At 42.5% G+C, this 22922-nt stretch overlaps 2 protein-coding genes across 2 annotated transcripts in view; both read right to left on the bottom strand.

The window, feature by feature from the left end:
• The window catches only part of LOC306969197 (uncharacterized protein), a gene marked incomplete at its 5' end in the record, with an annotated part of 105565 nt that overhangs the window by 78193 nt on the left and 4450 nt on the right, over positions 1-22922 (bottom strand). The window contains one exon of the mRNA XM_079564797.1: positions 21962-22151. Within this exon, the coding sequence (XP_079420923.1) occupies positions 21962-22151 (190 nt within the window). The remainder of the gene's footprint in view (positions 1-21961; positions 22152-22922) is intronic.
• Positions 12018-19694, bottom strand: LOC306968990 (uncharacterized protein). The gene is made up of 2 exons (XM_079564596.1): positions 19440-19694; positions 12018-12594 (listed from the first exon to the last, which is right to left on the bottom strand). The coding sequence occupies exons 1-2, from the start codon at positions 19666-19668 to the stop codon at positions 12098-12100; spliced, it is 726 nt and encodes a 241-aa protein (XP_079420722.1). The 5' UTR covers positions 19669-19694; the 3' UTR covers positions 12018-12097.

Raw genomic sequence — 22922 nt, 5'->3', positions numbered from 1 at the left:
GAGGGACCAAGCAACTTCACCAGATGTTTCTACGTCCAGGAGGGACCAAGCAACTTCACCAGATGTTTCTACGTCCAGGAGGGACCAAGCAACTTCACCAGATGTTTCTACGTCCAGGAGGGACCAAGCAACTTCACCAGACGTTTCTACGTCCAGGAGGGACCAAGCAACTTCATATGAGATGGATATCAATATCAAAGCAGATATTACATCCAGGAGAGTTCAAGGTACCTCTGCCCATGTCCGTCCAGTCCAGCCTAAGCGTCTGGAGGACAAGGGAACGCAAACCTATTGGCCTGAGGAAACGAGGTCAACCTGGAGCAGGATGATTCTGCGAATGCTTGCAGTTCTCCTGTGGACTATGGTCGTTTTCTACAGTAAGTATTTTCTTCCTTTAAGGCGAGACTGTTTAGCAGCTTGAAGCACGATTGTAACCAGTGTCTCTGTTTCTCTTAGTGTCTCAGCAGGCAGGAGTCCACAGGATCTTTGATGGAACCCAGAAGATCTTAAATGAAGACAAGACAGCCTTAAATGGAGGCCAGATGTGGAGAAAAGACCAGAAGATCTTAAACGAAGACCAGAAAATCTTAAATGGAGATCAGACGTGGCTACAAGAAGACCAGAAGAGCTTTAATGAAGACAAGATCTTAAATGAGGACCAGACGATCTTGAAGGACGAGCAAAAGATCTTGAATGAGGACAAGAAGATCTTAAATGAGGACCAGACGATCTTGAAGAACGACCCAAAGATCTTGAATGAGGACAAGAAGATCTTAAATGAGGACCAGGCGATCTTGCACGACACCATCAATGGCTGGAGGTTCTTTGTTGTGGGCAAGAAGGACAGCATCTACTTCAACCTCCCTCAGACTAAGGTCCCAACTCATCTGACGCTGGGACACATCGCAAAAGTGAAGGCGGCGAATGGAGCGCTGGCCACCGCGCCCCGGGATTTCTCTCTTTACGTAAGTACCTCCTGTTCCATGTCATTGTTCAACACACTTTAGGCTAACCATGTTTCATTGAAGAAAATCACAAACACAGAACAGTCTGTCTTTGTCCCGTACAGTGAACTAACAGCGGCTTTGTTTCTGTTTTTCCAGGGAATGAGAGACGGCGAGGAGCATCTCCTCGGACGCTTAACGTACAACGAGAACGGCGCGGCCGCCCAGACCTTCACTGTCCCGGGCCAGGAGGCCTACAGGACCCTGCGGCTGGCCATGGATTCCAACTGGGGCGACACAGCCTTCACCTGCTTCCACGTCTGGCTTCACGACGCCTGAGGCCCACCTGGACCTCCGTATCCTTTTGACACACACACACACACACACACACACACACACACACACACACACACACACACACACACACACACACACACACACACACACACACACACACACACACACACACACACACACACACACACACACACACACACACACACACACACACACACACACACACACACACACACGGGTTTGTTTTCGCATCGTTTGGCTCGATAATCTCCCGCCCCTCATCCAGGAAAGCCTCCTCAGGTTCTGGTGCTGCGCAGACCAGAAAGCGAGAAGGTGTTTCCCGGCTGAGGGGAGGAGTCAGACGTGCAAAAAGCTCTCATCCGCCGTTCGCGATAAAAGCGGCGGAGGAGGGAAATGGCGGCGTGGTTTAGCGCTTCCTCCTGGGGCGTACTTAACGTTTTTCGTATCAGCGCGACTTCGGAATGTAGAGCTTTCTGGATTAGAGGTGGAAGATTAAGAATTTTCTCACTTTAACTAGCTCCTACACTGCAAAAAGTATAATGGGTGGAGTCAGGTTTAAATGTATGGTTTTAGTTTGTTTTTATATTAGTTACAAAGGCTTGATCAAAGACTGGGATCTTCTTTAGTTTAGTCATTTTTAAGTAAAACAATCTGTCAAAAAAACTGCCTTGTTTTTTGAAGGTCAATAAACCAGGCAGGGAATTATATATTGAAAAATCCCTCTGAATTTGTTTTAAGAATATATTATATAAGATAATATATACTTATAATATAATAAATATAGCATATTATACAATATTATAATCAGGGTTTCCGTTTTGGCCAGTTTGCAAAGCAAATGGCCGGTAAAAATAATTTCCATCGGCCGGGTTTAGAGGCGCTTCCCTCGGTCAGTCTGCGCAGACGCCTCGGCTTAGTTACCGGTGTAGGAGCCGCTCAGAGAGTAGCCGGGTTTAGAGGCGCTTCCCTCGGTCGGCCTGCGCAGACGCCTCGGCTTAGTTACCGGTGAAGGAGCCGCTCAGAGAGTAGCCGGGTTTAGAGGCGCTTCCCTCGGTCGGTCTGCGCAGACGCCTCGGCTTAGTTACCGGTGTAGGAGCCGCTCAGAGAGTAGCCGGGTTTAGAGGCGCTTCCCTCGGTCAGTCTGCGCAGACGCCTCGGCTTAGTTACCGGTGTTGGAGCCGCTCAGAGAGTAGCCGGGTTTAGAGGCGCTTCCCTCGGTCGGTCTGCGCAGACGCCTCGGCTTAGTTACCGGTGAAGGAGCCGCTCAGAGAGTGGCTGGGTTTAGAGGCGCTTCCCTCGGTCGGCCTGCGCAGACGCCTCGGCTAAGTTACCGGTGTAGGAGCCGCTCAGAGAGTAGCCGGGTTTAGAGGCGCTTCCCTCGGTCGGCCTGTGCAGACGCCTCGGCTCAGTTACCGGTGTTGGAGCCGCTCAGAGAGTAGCCGAGTTTAGAGGCGCTTCCCTCGGTCAGTCTGCGCAGACGCCTCGGCTTAGTTACCGGTGTTGGAGCCGCTCAGAGAGTAGCCGGGTTTAGAGGCGCTTCCCTCGGTCAGTCTGCGCAGACGCCTCGGCTCAGTGACCGGTGTTGGAGCCGCTCAGAGAGTGGCCGGGTTTAGAGGCGCTTCCCTCGGTCAGTCTGCGCAGACGCCTCGGCTTAGTTACCGGTGTTGGAGCCGCTCAGAGAGTAGCCGGGTTTAGAGGCGCTTCCCTCGGTCAGTCTGCGCAGACGCCTCGGCTTAGTTACCGGTGTAGGAGCCGCTCAGAGAGTGGCCGGGTTTAGAGGCGCTTCCCTCGGTCAGTCTGCGCAGACGCCTCGGCTTAGTTACCGGTGTAGGAGCCGCTCAGAGAGTGGCCGGGTTTAGAGGCGCTTCCCTCGGTCGGCCTGTGCAGACGCCTCGGCTCAGTTACCGGTGTTGGAGCCGCTCAGAGAGTAGCCGGGTTTAGAGGCGCTTCCCTCGGTCAGTCTGCGCAGACGCCTCGGCTTAGTTACCGGTGTTGGAGCCGCTCAGAGAGTAGCCGGGTTTAGAGGCGCTTCCCTCGGTCGGCCTGCGCAGACGCCTCGGCTTAGTTACCGGTGTTGGAGCCGCTCAGAGAGTGGCCGGGTTTAGAGGCGCTTCCCTCATTTTACGACCCAGCCGGCCAGAGAGGCCGACAAAAAAAAAAGTCTAGCGGAACCTCTTATTATAATATTAGTCCTAGACTGGAAAATTGGATAACACTTTATAATAACTACACCGTATAGCCTTAATAAATGATGCATTAACTCTTAATTCATCATGAACAATTCATTAGACTTAACTAATGAATTGTTCAAGATGAATTAAGAGTTTGCTCAATACTTCTCAAGGCAAAACAAGGTGTAGAAATTATAAGTCTAATTGAAAATGGTTATTGTGTAGGTGCTGCTAATGTGAAGATAGATAACAGTGTGAGAAAGATGATTTTTGAGAAAATGGCCCCTGAAAGGACAATTTTCCAAACAAATCTATCTGGAAACATTAATCGTTGCAGTAATGAAGCATGTTATTGCAAAGATTAGGTGTTTTATTTTGTTTCCAGGTGAAGGTTTGTATGTTCAGGGATTTTGTCTGTAGAGTCTCGCCTTAAACCAAAAATGCCCTGTGAGTTTTGAAAGCACTGGTGTAAAACCCTTGTGTGTGTGAGGGATAACGTGTCCCACCTCTGACCCGTCGTTTTCTGTTCCCAGAGAAAGAATCGCCTTCTGACCCAGGGATCGGTACCTGTATCGATACCACTACTTTAACGATACCTGCCTTCCGGTTTTCGCTTTGCGGCCAAACTGAAAACTCCAACTAATTCAGCAGCGTAAACAAACTCCACACTTCTAACATCACAGCACAACATCCCCTCACAACAATACACAAACATCTGCAAAAGAGACGCAAAAAATGTAATGTTTGAATAATGTCCGAAGCAGAAAACGAGCGGGGCCTGAAGAGCGCATTTATTAGTGCGATAGTTTTCCTTAAACTCTTCATCCCGTGTGCGTCCTGCTCCTCTCACAGCTCACGCGTGTTTTCGTTTTGCTCTTTAGACGAGTTAATCCTCTTCCTCTCTTGTAGCGTTGCGTGTGCCGTCCTGGGCTTCCTGTTTGTTTGGGCCGAGTGTTTGGCGGCACGGTGGCTCAGCGGTTAGTGCTCTCGCTTCACAGCTAGAAGGTCCTGGGTTCGATTCCCACCTGGACGGGGCCTTTTTGTGTGGAGTTTGCATGTTCTCCCCGTGTCTGTGTAGGTTTCCCCCGGGTACTCTGGTTTCCCCTACTACTAAAAACATGTACAGGATGAATGATGTGTGTGAGTTAGTGATGCGCGGGTTGCGGGTTCCACCGCGGACCCCGCGGCCTGACCGCGGTTTGGGTCGTGAAATTCTCCTTTGATCGCGGGGCGGGTTGGGGCGGGTCAAAAAAATGCTGGTCGCGGGCACTCTATGCCTCCGTACGCGCATTCATTAAATTTGTTCATTTCAGTGTCCATATTAAACAGCACATTACCGTCTACAACATAGACAAACGGACGACCCTGGCGATACAGGCGTAGAAGAAGAGGAGGTGTGTAACGCTGACAGGACCCTAAGACTGGGAAATCTATATTAGAACACATACAGATGCGTGGGCAGATGTAGCTATGAGGCCATTGACCTACCAGGGCGACGATGCATGGCACTCCCCAAACACATTACTTGTCCAGCTATGCAGTAGCCTTTGGCCGGAGCGCCAGCATGCTGAAAACACGATAGCATGGTAGCATAAGGGCTAGTGAGCCTATAGTCTGCATGAATATAAACTGGTCAACACGCTTACCAGCGAGACAGTTGTGTGTGCATCTAGTTGCTGGCTTGACGCCTCGTGAACGACCACAAACAACTCGCAACTTCACCAACCTTCACGCTGTGCCCCGCTACAGCAGCAGCGTGTGACGTCAGAGGGGGGAGAGGTCATGCCAGGTGCATAACCCCCCGTATTTATAATGCGCACACGCGATCTGATTGGCTCAATGTAAGGACAATATAGGCTACCCCACCACATTAAGATAAGTTAAGATATGCTTTAGATAAGTTAAGTTGTAGTTAAGATAAGTTAAGATACGTTAAGTTGTACTTAAGATAAGTTAAGATATGTGTTAGAGAAGTAGTTGTAGTTAAGTTAAGGTAAGTTAAGATAAGTTAAGTTGTAGTTAAGATAAGTTAAGATATGTTTTAGATAAGTTAAGATATGTTTTAGATAAGTTAAGTTTTAGTTAAGATAAGTTAAGATATGTGTCAGATAATTAGTTGTAGTTAAGATAAGTTAAGATATGTTTTAGATAAGCTAAGTTGTAGTTAAGATAAGTTAAGATATGTTTTAGATAAGTTAAGATATGTTTTAGATAAGTAAAGTTTTAGTTAAGATAAGTTAAGATATGTGTCAGATAATTAGTTGTAGTTACGATAAGTTAAGATATGTTTTAGATAAGTTAGGTTTTAGTTACGATAAGTTAAGATATGTTTTAGATCAGCTAAGTTGTAGTTAAGATAAGTTAAGATATGTTTTAGATAAGTTAAGTTGTAGTTAAGATAAGTTAAGATATGTTTTAGATAAGTTACGTTTTAGTCACGATAAGTTAAGATATGTTTTGGATAAGTTACGTTTTAGTTAAGTTAAGTTAAAGGGGGGGTATTATGCAAAATCGACTTTTTCAAGCTTTACATCATGTTATTAAGTCATTCCCTCATTAAAAACATGCCTGAAGTGTTGCCTTGGCACATTCACGTATTTTCGAGTAGTCTGTAAAAACTCTGATGGCGGCCATTTTAGGGATAAAACGCCCTCGACCTCCAGGATACGCCCTCGACCTCCAGGATACGCCTCCAACCTTTCGTCACCAGCCGAGTAACCAACCACTGCTCCTCAGCAGAACCCCCTCCCCGCAGTGTCTAGCCCTAAGATGTAAACAGAGTCATCATGGAGGTTTAGCTTCATGTGTTGTGAACCGGAGCCACAGCAGACTTTTACAAAGACACACATCAGTGTTTCTGTTACCGAAACACCCAGGATTAAAACCGGTGACAAGAACACTTATTTCAGTGTCTGGTTCTGCGCTGGGCCTTGATGATGCACAGAGCCTCCGGAGAAAGCTAATGCTAAGCTAAACCTCGAGTCATCACGTGAAAACGAGAAATATGCACAAATAAAGTCAATAAAACCACCACACACATAAAGAACCGTTTAACAATGATCACACACGGAGCCAGGCTTGTTCATTTGGAAGTTTATTGCTCACATTTCATCTACAGTGAGTCGTAGCCGAGTGGCTTTCTCCCGGAGCTAACAAGCTAGCCGCGATAAGCTAACGGAAAATTCACTGAATACAAGCAGCACATTATGCACTAAAAACACCATTAAAACAGGCAACTGCTTGGAGCAGCCTTTATGATGATCACACACGGAGCCGGGCTTGTTGATTGTGTAGTTTATTGCTCACATTTCATCTACAGTGAGTCGTAGCCGACTGGTTTCTCCCGGAGCTAAGGCACTATTAGCCGCGACAAGCTAACAACCTTCACCTTCACAACATTCATTGAAAACAGGCAGCATATTATGCACAAATAACGTCAATAAAGCAGCAACTACTTGAAGCAGCCTTTACGATGATCACACAATGAGCCTGGCTTTACACATTTGTGGTTTATTGCAGACTTTTCATCAACAATGAGCTGTAGTCGATTATAACAAGCTAACGGGGTAACCTCGAAAAACCATTGTCCACCTGCACAGATAATGTCCGTCTTTTGAATGGTATGGGCTCCTGCAGATCCTGGTGTCGTCCATGGGGGTATAGTTAGAGATCCATAGGGCATGGCAGATGCAAAGAGACAGCCTCCAAACAGCAGTTATTTTTCAGGCAAGAGCCCCTTCCAAGCGTCCGGTGTGGAAGGTTCGTCTCCAAATCATATCCTGTGTGGCCATTGTTCACAAAGTGATAAACAGTAGCTCCTTTCCAACAATAAAAAATAAAATGCACCGATCATAGTTTCAATACTGTTGAGACAACGAGCGGAGTGTTGTGATGCCACAGACAGCGTGTGGAGGGGGCGTGTCGGAAAGGGTCAGAGGTTCTTAAAGAGACAGAGGCCTATTTCAAGTCATTTGCTACCGCCATTTTGAAAGAGCAATTTTATACAAGGCAGTTATTCTAATTTACTGCATTGACAGACCAACAGAAGGTTTGGTCATCATTGTAGTGTGCTATAGACTGGTGCTATGTGGCTGAAAAAAGCATAATACCCCCTCTTTAAGATATGTTTTAGATAAGTTAAGTTTTAGTTAAGATAAGTTAAGATATGTTTTAGATAAGTTAAGTTGTAGTTAAGATAAGCTAAGATATGTTTTAGATAAGTTAAGTTTTAGTTAAGATAAGTTAAGATATGTTTTAGATAAGTTAAGATATGTTTTAGATAAGTTAAGTTGTAGTTAAGATAAGTTAAGACATGTTTTAGATAAGTTAAGATATGTTAAGTTGTAGTTAAGATAAGTTAAGATATGTTTTAGATAAGTTAAGTTGCAGTTAAGATAAGTTAAGACATGTTTTAGATAAGTTAAGATATGTTAAGTTGTAGTTAAGATAAGTTAAGATATGTTTTAGATAAGTTAAGATATGTTTTAGATAAGTTAAGATATGTTAAGTTGTAGTTAAGATAAGTTAAGATATGTTTTAGATAAGTTAAGATATATTTTAGATAAGTTAAGTTGCAGTTAAGATAAGTTAAAAGCATCACCTTCTGTCTGAAGAGGATGATTTTCTCTGCCTCTAAACCGTCCACTTTAGCGACACCTTGTGTCCACAAGAGGAATGGGGCTTTGACAGTAAAAGGTGCTGCCTTCAAGTGCTCTGGGAAAGATGTTCCAGTTGTGAAGTGGAAACTACGAGAGCGTTGTGTTCAAGTGCTTTTGTCAACGCAAAGTGATAAAATAAAACATTATCACATGAATGTATTTGTTTCTAGTGTATTAAGTCGTTTACAAACTACTGAACTACTATTACTTTGTATCTGCTTCGATCGAAAAGACAAAGTTTGTGGGTTTTTTGTTGAGAGTTTCATAAATACAACAAAAAAACGATTTAATCTGAATTTCCTGCTGAAATAACAGCAGATAAACGGCCCAAAACGGTTTTACACCAAGTAATATATTTCTCCAGGAAAAATCTATTTGTTTTTATATTTAAAACAGGCCTTCATTGTGTATTTAAAAACACAATTTGATAATTAATGGCAGAAAAGCTTTACCAAAGAAAGTTAATGTAATATTTCTGTGTGATCAGATGTTTAAAAAGAGCCTTGTCGTCAGCTCTAGAGCCGGCTAAAATCAGCAAAATCCCAATACAGTGAAAAGGGCTAAAGTTAAATAGGGGCTGCTCTGGTTTCTGGTCCTCATTGGGAACATGGGCTGTGATTGTGGAAAGTACAGAGATGATGTTTCTCATATCAAGAGTTGATTCCAGAAAAAAGGATCATTTTACTTTTTGATTGGAGAATGGTCAAGAAAATCCACGACAATATAATTTAGCATAAATCAAAGTTTTATGTAAATGTGGTCGACTAAATCTCACACTAGTCAACAATACATATAGGGCAGGATTGTCCCTTTCGCAGTGAATTTAAATGATATTTAAATTAGTTCAAATCATTTTACAAATCATCACTTTAATAAAATCCAGGGGCACATTTAAAGTTGCCATCAGGACTTTATTGGACTGAACAATTAGCACATAAAAAAATGAAACTATATACAGCATCCAAAAGGAGGCGTCTCACTTAGTCCATGTTTCCCCCCTTCTTAAAATAAACACATATCTGTAAAAGCAGTATTTGAATGAACAAAAGCGGGCTCACTCCGGTTTGTTCTGGTTCAGCAGCTCGGGGTCGTGGGAGTAACAGCATTTGTCTACGTACTGACGCGAGCCCTGCAAGAAAGCAAGAAAACAGTTAATCACATTTTTATCCAGAATCACTGGTTTAAAGGCTGCAGGTTCACACGGCGCAGGAGTTAGTGAGCGTAACGCAGAGTTTTTCTAGAGGACGACTCGTCTGCCCCGTCTCACCTGCTCAGAGCAGCATCTACAGGGGCCAGGTTCACTGTAATCTGGTCAGGCCCAGGCAGTGGGCACTTATTTAGACAGGCCTTCCAGAAGACCTAAGTGATTTATTTCTGTTTGTGTGCAGGTGTTTTTAGATTTAATGTCATTTCATAAAGGATATATTTTCCCTGTGTTTTTTATGTAAAGCACTTTGATCTGCCAAGTGTTGTTGTGAAGTGCTATGGAAATAAACTTTGATTGATTTTAAACATCAAATCACCTTTTACATCTTTCAAGGCTTAACAGGCAAAATCAAAACAAACCGAAAGCAAATGAGAATAGAAAGAGAAATTCAACTGCAGTTATTTTCGATTTGTTATGATTTTGCTTCATCCTTTGTTTAGCCACTACTTTGTGTCTATGTTATGGAGCTAATTTGAATCGTATTTTGCATTTCCTTTATTTGTTTTCATGATTATAACTTGAAAACCTGATCTTCACGTCTTCCTCCTGCTGCGGTTCTGCGAGTGGTTTTGCTTCCTCTTCCATCCTGGATCAGGTTGGGTCGTCTTGGTCGTTGTCTGGTTGATTGTGAAGAAACCTCTTGTCCGTGAAAAGAAATATCCGGAAAAGCTGTGGTATCGGAATGAGACTGTTCCCTGAACAATGAGGTGAAGAAATGTGTGGCTGCTTTCAGTTTCGTTTTCTCTTCATCAACAACAAATAAGTTTAGCCACTCGAGCCGCACCCACAAGAACAACTTTGTCTGCAGGCGCGTGTCAAACGCCAAACACACAAAATAATAAAGAAACAATGAAGAAAGCTTTAGGCATAATATAAACGTATGATTTGCATTGTACCGACTATGTTCATTTCTTGAGTACTTTATTGCAGCAGTGGGTAACTTTCATAATTAAAAAAAGTAAAAAGGAAGGAAATAACAAGTAGTGGCCCAAATATTTACTTAAAGCCACCCCGCGTAGAATTTTACCCAATAAATACAATTGTAACACAAGCATTTGTTTTATGAGAAATATTTTCATCATCAGAAAAATACCTCATAAATGTACTGCCTTTGCTGTGAGCAGCTCACCTCTCCTATAAGACATGACTGTAACTTTAGTGGGAGTGGGTAAGTCTCCAGCTCGTCTCCATGGAGATGTGAGTAAAGTCAGTAGAATTTTAGATTTAAACAGGTTAGGTTCTCATCCAAATCCATTCTTTGGCTACCCATTTTCTGTGTTGAGCTGGTCAATAGGAGCATGTTTTGTATTGATGGCAACAGCATAGTCCAAAATGTTACGCAGTATGCCTTTAATTAAGAGTAAAAAAGTACTTGGAGAAAACTTGAGTGCTGAGCAACTGCTATTAGGGGACCTTCCCTCGATTACAAAGACAAAACACATTTTATTCCACTTGTAGTAAAAAATCTAATGAAATACAGACCTTTTAAACTGTTTTAAACTCTGGAGTTGCCACCCAGTGGCAAAAGTAAAGCCTAACATAACTGTTCCGAGATCTGCTCCATTTTTAAAGCAATAAGGCCTATGTATTTCTGTGATTCAAACATGGATCTATGATAGTAAGGGAAACATCAAGATCCCACAGTGCTCAGGGCGAACTTGGACTTTGGACCTCATTACTTCATGTTATATAGTTATTGCTTTACTATATTTTCCAACTTTTATACCTTTGCAAACTAACAATTTTTGAAACAAATTTATTTATATTTTGTATTTTATTATTATAGTAAGTGGTGCTGGTTATTTATTAATATGGTATTAATATTTTTTCAAGAGGCCATAACTAATTTAATGTTTAATGGTTTTGTATAGCCCAACATCACAACAGAAGTTAGCTCACAGGGCTGAACCGAACATTAAGGCAATATAACGGAGCAATAAATATGACAATGTAAAGTTCAAACTAATATGTTAAGATGATTATCTTTTACCAACTCCCTAATCCTAAACTCAACCCTAACCCAGAAAATGGCTAATTCTTATTAATACAAGCAATCCCTAATATAAAGCAAAACCATTTAGAAGTAAGAAGAAAATGTACTCCTATTTCAGACTATTCTTTTGAATCTTTTTCATTAAGAAGCTCCGACTGTCTTCCTAAGAATCATGTCACGCACATATGACTTATTGGGTTGCTCCCATTGTAACATGTGTACACAATGATGACCTCGACACAGAATGTAATCCCTGGTATGACATAAAATAAGTCAGCAGTGCCCCCTACAGGATATGAATGGAGTCCTCCCAAATTGTCACTATTACAGATTCACTCAAAAATAATAACACAAAGCCAAAGAGGAATACCCTTATCCATAACATGGTAATGATGCAAAGCTATAATTAAAAGGCGAGGTTATCGAGGGAAATGTAAGCCCTGGCGGGGAATTATATAAGAACATTTTGAAGGGAAATTGGTCATAAAATGTGGTCTGATCTTTTTTAAAATCACAAAAATGAGTGAACAGTGTCCGCTTATACTAATACCAAACATTTACATTTTATCATATTTCTATTGGCCATAACATGTAAACATTCACAGAACAGGGAGGAATAAGTGAGTACACCTCCTGGCTAAGGATCCTCTAAGAGCTAACTAGACAAATTTATAATATGACCTTTAACAGAAATTGAACTTAAAAGAGTTTGACAATACCGAGTGCTATTTTAAAACACATCTCTGTTCTTCTTTCTGCTGTGGTTGGTCAGTCACTTCAACAGTCGGGCCTTCCTTGTTCTCAGTCTACGTCAGTGTCTCTTTTTTCCATATTATCTCCTTCTCTCTCGTGATTTCTATGTCTGGATTGAACTCGGTTTTGAGAATGGCTTGTTTTTTCTGGAAAGACACCTGCCCTTTCTCCAGAAGCTCGTAAATCTTCTTCCACGAGTCAATCTGCGAGCGCCACAGAGCAGATCGTGCACGAATGAACTTGGACACCTCGGTCTCGCTGCCTCGGGCCAAATTCATGCTGTCTTTGACGATGAAGAACACGTCCATTCCCAGGAAGAGGGCGTTTAAAGCGATGAATCCTCCCCTGGCTCCGCGGGACATGGCCAGAGGTCCTCGTGCCGCCGCCTGCCCCATGTCCGGCAGCTCGGAGGCCACTCGTGGTACGTTTCTCAAAGCTTTGCCTTCTTCAGCCACCACTTTACCAGCACTGGCCAGGACCTCCTCGCTCTGCAGCAGTTTGACAGCAGAGGCAAAGTCAACAAGCGAATCCATGCTTCTACTAAGAGTGCCTGAAATAAAAAAAAAATTAAATCTACTGGGTCATGTATCATCATCATCAGTATGACGCATAAAGGAGGTTTCTTATCCCTCTGTTTGTCGAAGAATAGTGAGACTTGAATGATGAGACAGTGGCTACGTTTACATGATATCTGGAGTTCTCTGCTTATTAAGAGTCATGTAAACAGCATGATCTGATATACATTAACTGATATTCATATAATTTGATTTCTTTCTGATCTTCCACAAGTGTGCCTAAACTAACCAGACAAATACAGCAAAAAGGTCAAAATGAAAAAGATTAATCTCTTAACCCATACCTTAACCGAGTGCATTTTCTCCAGTTCGGCTTCACCCAAATCTAAAAGCTTCTCGACTGTAGCCTACAGCTACATTTGAGAGCTAAAACCTACAAAACTGATCTAAGCTTCTTCTTATGATTGTTGTTTTTGTTTTCATCACGTTTGTTACTTATTTGACATGTTTTGGTCACATTTTTGAGGCTTGATCACAGCTACATTGCACTACAAAAACGTGACGAAAAAGCCATGAAAAGGCAACAAAAATTTAGCATAAAGGCAATGAAAACACAAAAACATGACAAAAAAGCTACACAAACATGATTAAAAACAAAACAAAAACAACCAAACTGTGACATAAAAGCTTAGCTCCGTTTTGTAGGTCTTAGCTTTCAAATAAGGCATTACACTGGCCTATAGGCTGTAAGCTCCACTGCAGAAGCTTTTATATTTGGGTAAAACTGCAGAAAATGTGCTTGGTTAAGGCAGGGCTTAAAAAGGTTAATAAAGATATAATAAAACTACTAAGTTATTATAACTAGTTATCTATGAAATATATCTCAAATTAGTTTGCAGAGTAACTGTGCTGCTGACAGTCCAGGGGTTTAGGCTGCTGCACATATGCAGAATGTTACCAACTCCGTCCTGCTGTGAGTTTGTTTGTTTACTTTATTGTCCCCGTAGGGAAATTTGTCCTCTGCATTTAACCCATCCTTCGATGCCACTGGGGCAACCCGTAAGGAGCAGTGGTCGACGGCCGTGCCGCGCCCGGGGACCCATCTCCATGATGTGGAGCCAGGCTGATGGTCAGAATCACCTGGCTGGAGGATTCACCTATTGCACATGTTTTTAGTGGTAGGGGAAACCGGATTACCCGGAGGAAACCTACGCAGACACGGGGAGAACATGCAAACTCCACACAGAAAGGCCCCGTCCTGGTGGGAATTGAACCCGGGACCTTCTAGCTGTGAAGCAGAGGCGCTAACCGCTGCACTACCGTGCCGCCGAGTTCGAGTCCCTGCTCTGATTATTTACTGAATTGTCTCTCCATTCTCAAAAAAACAATAAACAGAGAACCAGATTTGAACCTTAGGCCTTTGAGTTACTAAACATGTGCTGAATGTACCCGGCAACCAAGCACAATCAATCAATCAATCAATCAATCAATCAATCAATCAATCAATCAATCAATCAATCAATCAATCAATCAATCAATCAATCAATCAATCAATCAATCAATCAATCAATCAATCAATCAATCAATCAATCAATCAAACAAACAAACAAACTTTACTTATAAAGCTCTTTTCATACCGAAAGGTATCACAAAGTGCTTTACAGATTACAACATTCAAAACAATACACCTGGCACAACCTTCCATACATATTATATATTAGGACTAAATAAATAGATTAGTCAGTTAAAAGCTAAGCCAAAAAGGTGGGTCTTGAGCCTGCTCTTAAAAACATGAACGTTCTCTGCAGCCCTGAGCTCCTCCTCAGGTGGTTCCAGATATTGGAAAGACGCCTCACCATGAGTCTTTTTGTTGACTATAGGAATAACTAGGAGACCCCTGCCGGAGAAGCGAAGGGGCCGTGAAGGTTCATAAGGTAAAAGCACGGGGAGCCAATGCAGCGATTCTAAAACCGGTGTAATGTGGTCCCGCCTCCTGGTCTTCGTCAGGACACGAGCTGCTGAATTTTGTAAAAGTTGTAAACCTGAGATCCTATTTTTGTGAAGACCAGAAAGCAGGGCATTACAGTAGTCGACTGGTGATAAAGGCATGCATTAGTGTCTCGCGCCCGAGAGAGAATGGGGCGGACTCTGGCTATGTTCTTTAGATGGTAAAAACCTATCTTTATGATATTTTTAATGTATGGAATAAAAGTCAGCTCAGAGTCAAAAATCACACCCAGATTCTTTACCTGTTAGGAAGGATTAAAAGACCTGCTCACGAGAGCCCGAGGCTACACCACAATCACACCATGGCAAACAGACGGAAGAACAAGTGGTCAGAGGTCGAACACAGGTAGACTGCGCCTAGTAATACCAGGAGTAATTTGGCATCCACACAGTAAAGTGAAGATTACTACGCGGATTTCGAACTACTCCTGGTATTATTACGCCTTACAATATAGTTCCCCCTTTTATCCGCTTAGAAAATCCACATTGTTTAATTTTGTGTAATTATACTTTGTAGTGTAACACTTCACGTAACCATATTTAAATAGGGAAAACGTGGAAGAGCTTGGTAGCTTCAATCTTGACCTGTTTTGGAGCTAACGCCGTCTGCGCTGTGTTTACGTGACTGACGGCACGGGTGAAGACCAGACAGGTCCTAAAGAACTCGTCAAAGCTAAGGTAAGAACAGATCTCAGTATGTAAAAACGGTGGCCTATTCCTTTAAAAACGAACGTGAGCCCTAAGGTTTAAAGGTCCTATATCATGCAAAATCGACTTTTTGGAGCTTTTAGCCATGTTGTTATGCTATTTCCTTATCAAAAACACCCCCAGAGTGGTTTGCAGCTTCATTCACGCAGCTCTCAGTAATCCTCCTGAATCCTGCTCTCTGAGCAGCTGCTCCGCCCTCTCCTGGTGAACGGCTGAGTGTTCAGTTGTGTCGTAACAACGGAACGGAAGTGCTCGACTTCTGTAATGTAATGTCTTAATTCTGTGCTTACGGCCTGATTTTAATTTGTAAAACAGCGTTTTCATTATTTCTGTCGTAAGAGAGAAACAAAGAGTAAAAAATGAAAAAAAACACCAAAATGGTGTTTTTCTGTGATTGTCACTGATGGATGTTTGGGGAACCTTCGCCAGAATCAAAGTGGATTAACTTTTATAACCAACGCGAGTCCCATAATGTAAACAACGATGGAGCAGAGGGTGAGTCAATCCAAACGCGGGTTAGCTTGTGTGTTAGCATATTAGCATGTGTGTTAGCCATTTATGAAGCTGTGTTGCAGATGTCAACTCCGTATAACTGCATCGTGAAGTAACTTCACTTATTGTTGTTTATTTATATTACGGTAAAGTTGTATGCGCGGAGAGAGGGGGCGGAGTTAACTGAATCGAAGCGTTGTGTCTTCCGGGTTTGAAAAATACCTCCAGAAAACACTTATATTTATCACAAAAATGAGTGCTCCATAATGGTAGAGGTACAATATATCATATAAATGCCTATACTTAACTTTGGAATGGCTAAAATAGCATGATATAGCTCCTTTAAGGGCGCACTCACACTTGACATCCGAACCGTACCACTCTCCAGCTCGTTTGAGGAAAGGCCTGGATGCCCCGAACGGCTCGCGCTCACACTTACACAAACGAACCGAGCCGTGGCCGAACACGAGGAGTTGTTTACAAGTGTACGTGAGCAGCAGCAGCTCAAAATAATGCGGAAGAAAAAAAAAAACCTATAGCAGCTGCGTGAAATAATGTCTACTATGAGCCCTGTCAAATCTCTTCACTCCACTTTTCTTTGCATTTTACTACAGTTTAACAAAAAGGGCTATGGTGAATATAACAGTCGATTTTAATAAAGCAGAGAAATAGAGAAGTACGCGTCCCTCTGTCCCGCTCAGCTGAGGCGGGGGTGGAGCAGCACCTGCCGCTCTGAGCCTTTCTTTGGAGTCACATACAGCCTTCAAAAAAGGCTAGAGAACAGAAGATCTGACGCTTAGTTTATGTCATTCATTGCTGCTTCGGCCACTGGTTAAACAGCTTTATGTTGGTGAACTCCTGGAAGTATAGACTATACTTCGTATACGCTACATTGCGACAAAGCACTTAACACGAACACGCACCGAAGTCACAAGCGATAAATGCACCCGCAGGTTTTATCTGTCCCGCTAAAGCCTACGGCCAAACCAGGTACAGCAGCAGAGAAGCTCGGACACAGGGCGGGAGATGCGCAGCCGCTCCCGTAAAGTCAGCCCGAGACGTGCGTGAAGCGGCCAGGGCGTCAGGAGTGAGCAGTCGGGGAGACGAGTGGTTTGTGGCCGGGGGTCCGGGGAGCCGCCCGGGAGCGAAGCGGTCGGGGGCCGGGGAGACGAGAGCGAGGCAGCCGCTGCTCTGTTTGATAAATACAGCCTTTTCTCACTGTTTTACGTGACAAATGCAACCACCCACACAACCGCCGCTTGTATCCGTGCGTGTGCGCAAACACGAGAAACCAGGCCGCGCTCTGGCCCCCCTCCTCCAAGCGGGCCAAAGTCCGGAACCGAGTCCGACTCAGGCATGGTTTGATTGTACTCACACTACACAAACGAACCGCGCAGAAGGGGCTTCCAGCGCTTGGGCGCGGTTCGGATGGACAAGTGTGAGTGCGCCCTAAGAGGAAGTTTTGTTTGACAGCTAAAACTGCATTTCTTTAAGAGTTCGTCTGAGCTAGCAATGAAAACGCCGACACATGCACACATGTCAAACCGGAAGTAAAGAAGCTGCTGCCACATGGACAACAGTTTGAGTCCAAGTCCAAGACACATTCTCCACCCGGTTACGCAGGTGAGCCTGAAGAGAGAGGTGGAGACAATTCAATTGCTCTAAAAATCCAAATCTGCACTGGCTCATAGCTCACTGGCACTGATTTTTCCTCTCGGACATCTTTCTTTTATTCTTGAACAAGTACAGGAACACATTTTTAAAAGAATGCAACACCAGTGTTCCATTATTCAATGCAATGTGTTGGCCAGTGGCCTTCGTCAGGCAAAATCAGAAATGTTGTATTGAATAAAGGAACACTGGTGTTGCAAGTAGTGTTTCGAGAGATTTTTTCTGTTCTACGTTTGGCCTTTATGTGCCTTCTCTTACTCACCTGTTCCAAACAAGAGATGTGAGAAGGAAACCGTCTTTAAAAGACTAGAGATGAAATTTGTTTAAGTTAGAAAAGTTAAAATGAAAACTATGCTCAACAAAGTTATGATTGAGCTGCAAAGAATGTTCATGTTTTTAAGAGCAGGCTCAAGATCCACCTTTTTAGCTTAGCTTTTAACTGACTAATCTATTTATTTAATCCTAATATAAAAATTATATATATGGGAGGTTGTGCCAGGCGTATTGTTTTAAATGCTGTAATCTGTAAAGCACTTTGTGATTTCGGTATGAAAAGCGCTTTATGAACTAGAAATGCAATAGGTGCGCCATTGCAATTGACTGCGGAATTGCGGGAAGCGAATGCAGAAATTGCATAAACTGTTCAAATAGCATAAATTGGTTAATTTGCATAAACTGTCATGTTGCATAAACTTAAGATTGCATATACTGTATAAACTGCATAAACTGGTATTATGAATGAATTTGTTAATTTGCATAAATTATGTAAAATGCTTAAATAAACTCTTTAAAATTCATAAATTCTAAATGGCATAAACTCTTAAGTTGCATAAACGCTTTAAAATGCATGAACTGGTTAAATTCCATAAAGTGGTTAATTTGCATAAATTATTAATACTGCATAAATCTTTTAAATTCCATAAACTGGTCAAACTGTTGAAATGGCCTAATTGCTGCACAAATGGCTGAAAGGCCTGGAGTCTCCCCATTGGCTGGATTCCCCCATACACACTAATGGGCCAGGTCCACATACACACCAATGCAAAAATTTAAACTCCGGTATAAAAAAACTGGAAACTGCAGAAGGCCGATTATTTTCTCAAAACCCACAAGTTGCAGAAGCTGAACATGCACAAAGTGCAGAAATTGCAAATTTTTTTGGGAAAAGCATAAATTTGCGGAAGCTCCATTTTAAGTCAATGGGAAAAATCGCCAATATTACGGCCGATTGTAAAAAAAAAAAGTAAATTGCAGAAGTCCCAAAAGTCATAGCAGGATTCTCCTCAACGTGCGGAATGTTTTGATGCATAACTTGCATAAATTGCACAAAGCATGAAAGTGCTGAAAGCCGCAGAATATCCGGAAAAAGATGGAAGAAGATGAAAAAAAAAAATAAAGAGCATGAAAACCATTGATTGACTGCGGAAAAATTCCGCAGTCAATCAATTATTGTTATAATTATTTAATAATAATATTAAAGAACATTTATTGAACAATTATTGTCTGCGGAAGGATTCAAGGATTCAAGGAATCAATAAAGTTTGATTGATTGATTGATTCTTTGTGACTGTCTGAATGCCTGAACCTGACTGAATTCGTAGAAAGTACATCTCTGTTATTCTGTTGAGAACATTTCGGATCAAACGTACAAACTTGTAAAAATACTGAGCCAGCTGGGCTTTTTTGTGCGTGTTTATTTTTACTACATACAGTGGGGAAAAAAGTATTTGGCCAAAATCCAATAGAATGTCTATGTGAAACTGACCAAATACTTTTTTTCCCCACTGTATACCAAGATACAAATCTATGCTGGTGGTTGTTTAATTTTAGAGCTGTTTTGTTGGAAATCTCTACAGTACATTATTTTTAGGCAATAATGCTAATGCAGCAGATTAGAACCTAATTTGTTGATCACATCAGGCTGATATGATTGTCTAGGAGCCTATTAACAGGTCAACCTATAGATTAATCTCAAAATACAATTATGTACAATATGTTCTACCTGCTTTGCCCAAGACCTTTCCGACGGCCACAGCCACATCGAGAGAGTCAGAGTTTTGGGGTGGTGAACTGATGTTGTCCAGACAGTCCTGGATGTTCTTCACGTCCTCCATGAACATCTGGAAGGTCTCGTTGGCCCTCTTCTGCTGAGAGCGGTTCACTCCTATCTCGGTGGCGGTGGTGACTGCACTGTTGACTCCGCTGATGATGCCCAGGCCCATCCCCGTCATGGTGAGGACCAGAGAGACTCCTGCGGTCACAGGGATCAGAGCCAAGCCGATGATGGACAGCACCCCTCCCATGGCCCCCACAGAGCTGCCCGCCACACTGGAGATACGCGCCCTTATGTTCATCCGGTCCACCTGAACTGCACTGCCCTCCAGCTCTGAAAGGAACTGCTGCATTCGGGGCTCGCTCTCACTGAAGCGCTCCATGAAGCTGCTGCAGTACTCCTCCTGGAACAGGAACGCCATCCTGAAGGCCTCGTCCTGCCTGAAAGAGCATCACATACATTATCAGTGGTGCTGCATCTATGTAATGATCGTTCAGTATTTTTTATTTATTTATTTAATAAAATATGCTGCTTTGTTGTAAATAAAGCAGCTTTTTCCTGGGGTCTTAACCATTTTAAACAAATATTAACATCAAGGCAGTGCAACAATGAAGACAAATACAGAAGTGCGCACACGCACGCACACACACACACAAAATTAGGGCTGCAACTAATGACCATCCTGATAGTCAATCAATCCATCTACACAACCAATCGTTTGGCTGTGAATAGTGTATGGAAATGGTGAATGTTTTTTAGTAGCAAACATATAGAAAAGCCAAATTAGTAATTCAGTCAAAATGATACAAAATTAGCTCACCGTAGTTCTTGAAGCAGATTAATGCTACCCAGCATCTTCTGAACATTGTCCTCTGAGATTTGTTCATCAATTTCCACCCTAAGCTTAACAAAGGTGAACTCACTCACAGGCCTGTAAAATAAACACACAAGTTACATACATGTGCTGCTGACTCCATGAACTCAAACTAGAGACATTGTCCTGTTTTCAAACAGACAAACTTGCTCGTTTTAAACTGTTAGTTTTACTTAACTAACTATGGTAACTTTATCAGAATATTATATAAATATGTAAAATCCTGACTGAAATAACAAGTACAGACAGGAAATTGACTTGACTTGACCGTTCAGTCACTCCTTTGTCAGGCTCTGGTTGTAGTGAGCCACTTCTTTAGAAGCTGAAGGAGAAATGGCTGCAGTTCTGTTCCTGAAGCTCATTTGATAATCCACCAATCACACAGTCACTCTTACATTCTTACAGGCTCCATGGCATGTGAAGAGCAACAACACCTTTTCTTTTAGTTGTAAGTTTGTGGCATCTCCTTACCCTTTTTTCATGGTGCCACAGATCATCTCCACAGCCTTGATGTACTCGTCCAGCTGATAGGCCAGCACCTCCACGTTCTGCTGTTTGGGGCTGAAGAACTCTGCGTTGTCTCGTTTGAACTCCACCAGATGGGTGCAGATGCCCTGAGCTGCAATGATGATGTCCTGCACTGTGTCCAGAGCGCCCTCTTCAGGCAGCAGCCGCACTGGGTTGTCCTCCTGAAACACGTGGACAGAGGTGACGGAAAGTCTCTCCACGGCGTCCAGGAACCGTCCCAGAGCCTCCAGTCCCATCAGGGAGGTCTTCAGAGTGTCAGCCAGCTCTTTCTGTAGCTCCTCTCTCGGACGCTTTACCACAGACGGGACAAACTTAGTCTTCATGTGCTCCAGGAAGGCCTTTACTTCATCCTGCAAACAAATATAAAATCTGAAGTAAAACATATACATATATTACATATTAATATTATTATTTATATTTTTGGTAGACATTACTGACATTTCAATAAAACATTATAAACCTACAGAATGGTTAAGTTAATCAAGTTCCACTCAATCCCTACTTTGGCTAAAAAGTGTGAAATATAAAGAGCACCAACATTTTCACTAGCACAGGGGTGTCCAAAGTGCGGCCCGAAGGCCAAATGCAGCCCGCATACCGATTTTGGGTGGCCCTCAGCCTTCTTGTTTTATTGCCACACATTGCCAGAGAAGGTCATTTTACTCCAATTTTAATAATTCCACGCAATTAAAACCTCAAAAATGAACATTTATTGTGGGACTGAGCTGGCATTATGCTTCTAAGCCTAAATAAAAGTGTGTGGAACGGTTTAAACTTCTCTTAAACACATGCAGTTGATCGTTTGAATGCATTGACCACTGATCTGTGGCCCTCCATGCCTTATACATGTCAGTATACGGCCCTCGGTGAAAAAAGTTTGGACACCCCTGCACTAGCATGAAAAAGGTGAAGGAAACTATTGCTGTTTGTGTTTATGTGATTTTTTTTTTAAGGATTGGAGTCGTTTAAAACATACCAAACTGCGCTCTGGGTTAGGCCCCTGTTTGACATTCTAAAACTCATTCCCAAATACACACAGTATATTTATAAAAGGCAGTCCCATCTTTACCTGAAACTGGGTCACGTGGCTCACGCTCAGCTCGATACTGGCAGCTCTTTCTTTTATGTCGAGCAGGACGTTGAGCTCCGTCTCTCTCATCAGCATCCATTCGGAGAGTCCATCCAGGAAATCCTTCATCGTTGTTATGTCAGAGAAAGTGTCCATGGCGTAGCTGGACAACACCTCCTCCAGCTCTGTCCTGCTCAACAGACATAAAACAAGAAGTCAATATCAGAAACTGGAGAGAGGGCGAATGAAGTGTCTTCCTCAATTACACAATGGCAGTGTCCACCCTACTAACTACTGTTGCCTGACCAGATGCAGTAAAAAAGTAATCATTAACTGTTGGTCATCATTTGGTTGTGCTTGAATTTTGCTTTTAGCTCATCTTGAAGGAATAGGCCACCGTTTTTTCATACTGAGATATGTTCTTACCTTATCTTTGAAAAGTTCATTTGCACCTGTCTGATCTTCACGTGTGCCTTCAATCACGTAAACACAGCACAGACGGCGTTAGCATTTAGCCTCTCCCCCTCTCCTCTATAGCTCTAAAACAGGTCAATATAGAAGCTACCAAGCTCTTCCACGTTTTCCCTATTTAAATATGGTTACGTGAATTGTTAGTGGAATCCGCGCAGTAATATCTTCACTTTACTGTGCGGATGCCAAACTACTCCTAGTATTATTACACCTTGCAATATAGTTCCCCCTTTTATCCGTTTAGAATATCCACATTGTTTAATTTTGTGTAATCATATTTTGTAGTGTAACACTTCACTGTAACACACTTCACATAAACATATTTAAACAGGGAAAACGTGGAAGAGCTTGGTAGCTTCTATCTTGACTTGTTTTGGAGCTACACTGTGTTCCAAATTATTATGCAAATTGTATTTTTGTGTCAAAAACGTAAAAAAAAAAAAAAAAAAAAAAGAAACTCATGGATGATATCGTGTCTTGGGGCTCTATG

The sequence above is a fragment of the Gobius niger genome (genome assembly GCF_951799975.1).
Source record: "Gobius niger genome assembly, chromosome: 10".
NCBI lineage: Eukaryota > Metazoa > Chordata > Actinopteri > Gobiiformes > Gobiidae > Gobius > Gobius niger.
Note: the sequence above shows the minus strand (reverse complement) of the source record. Positions and strands in the feature narration are given on the sequence as shown.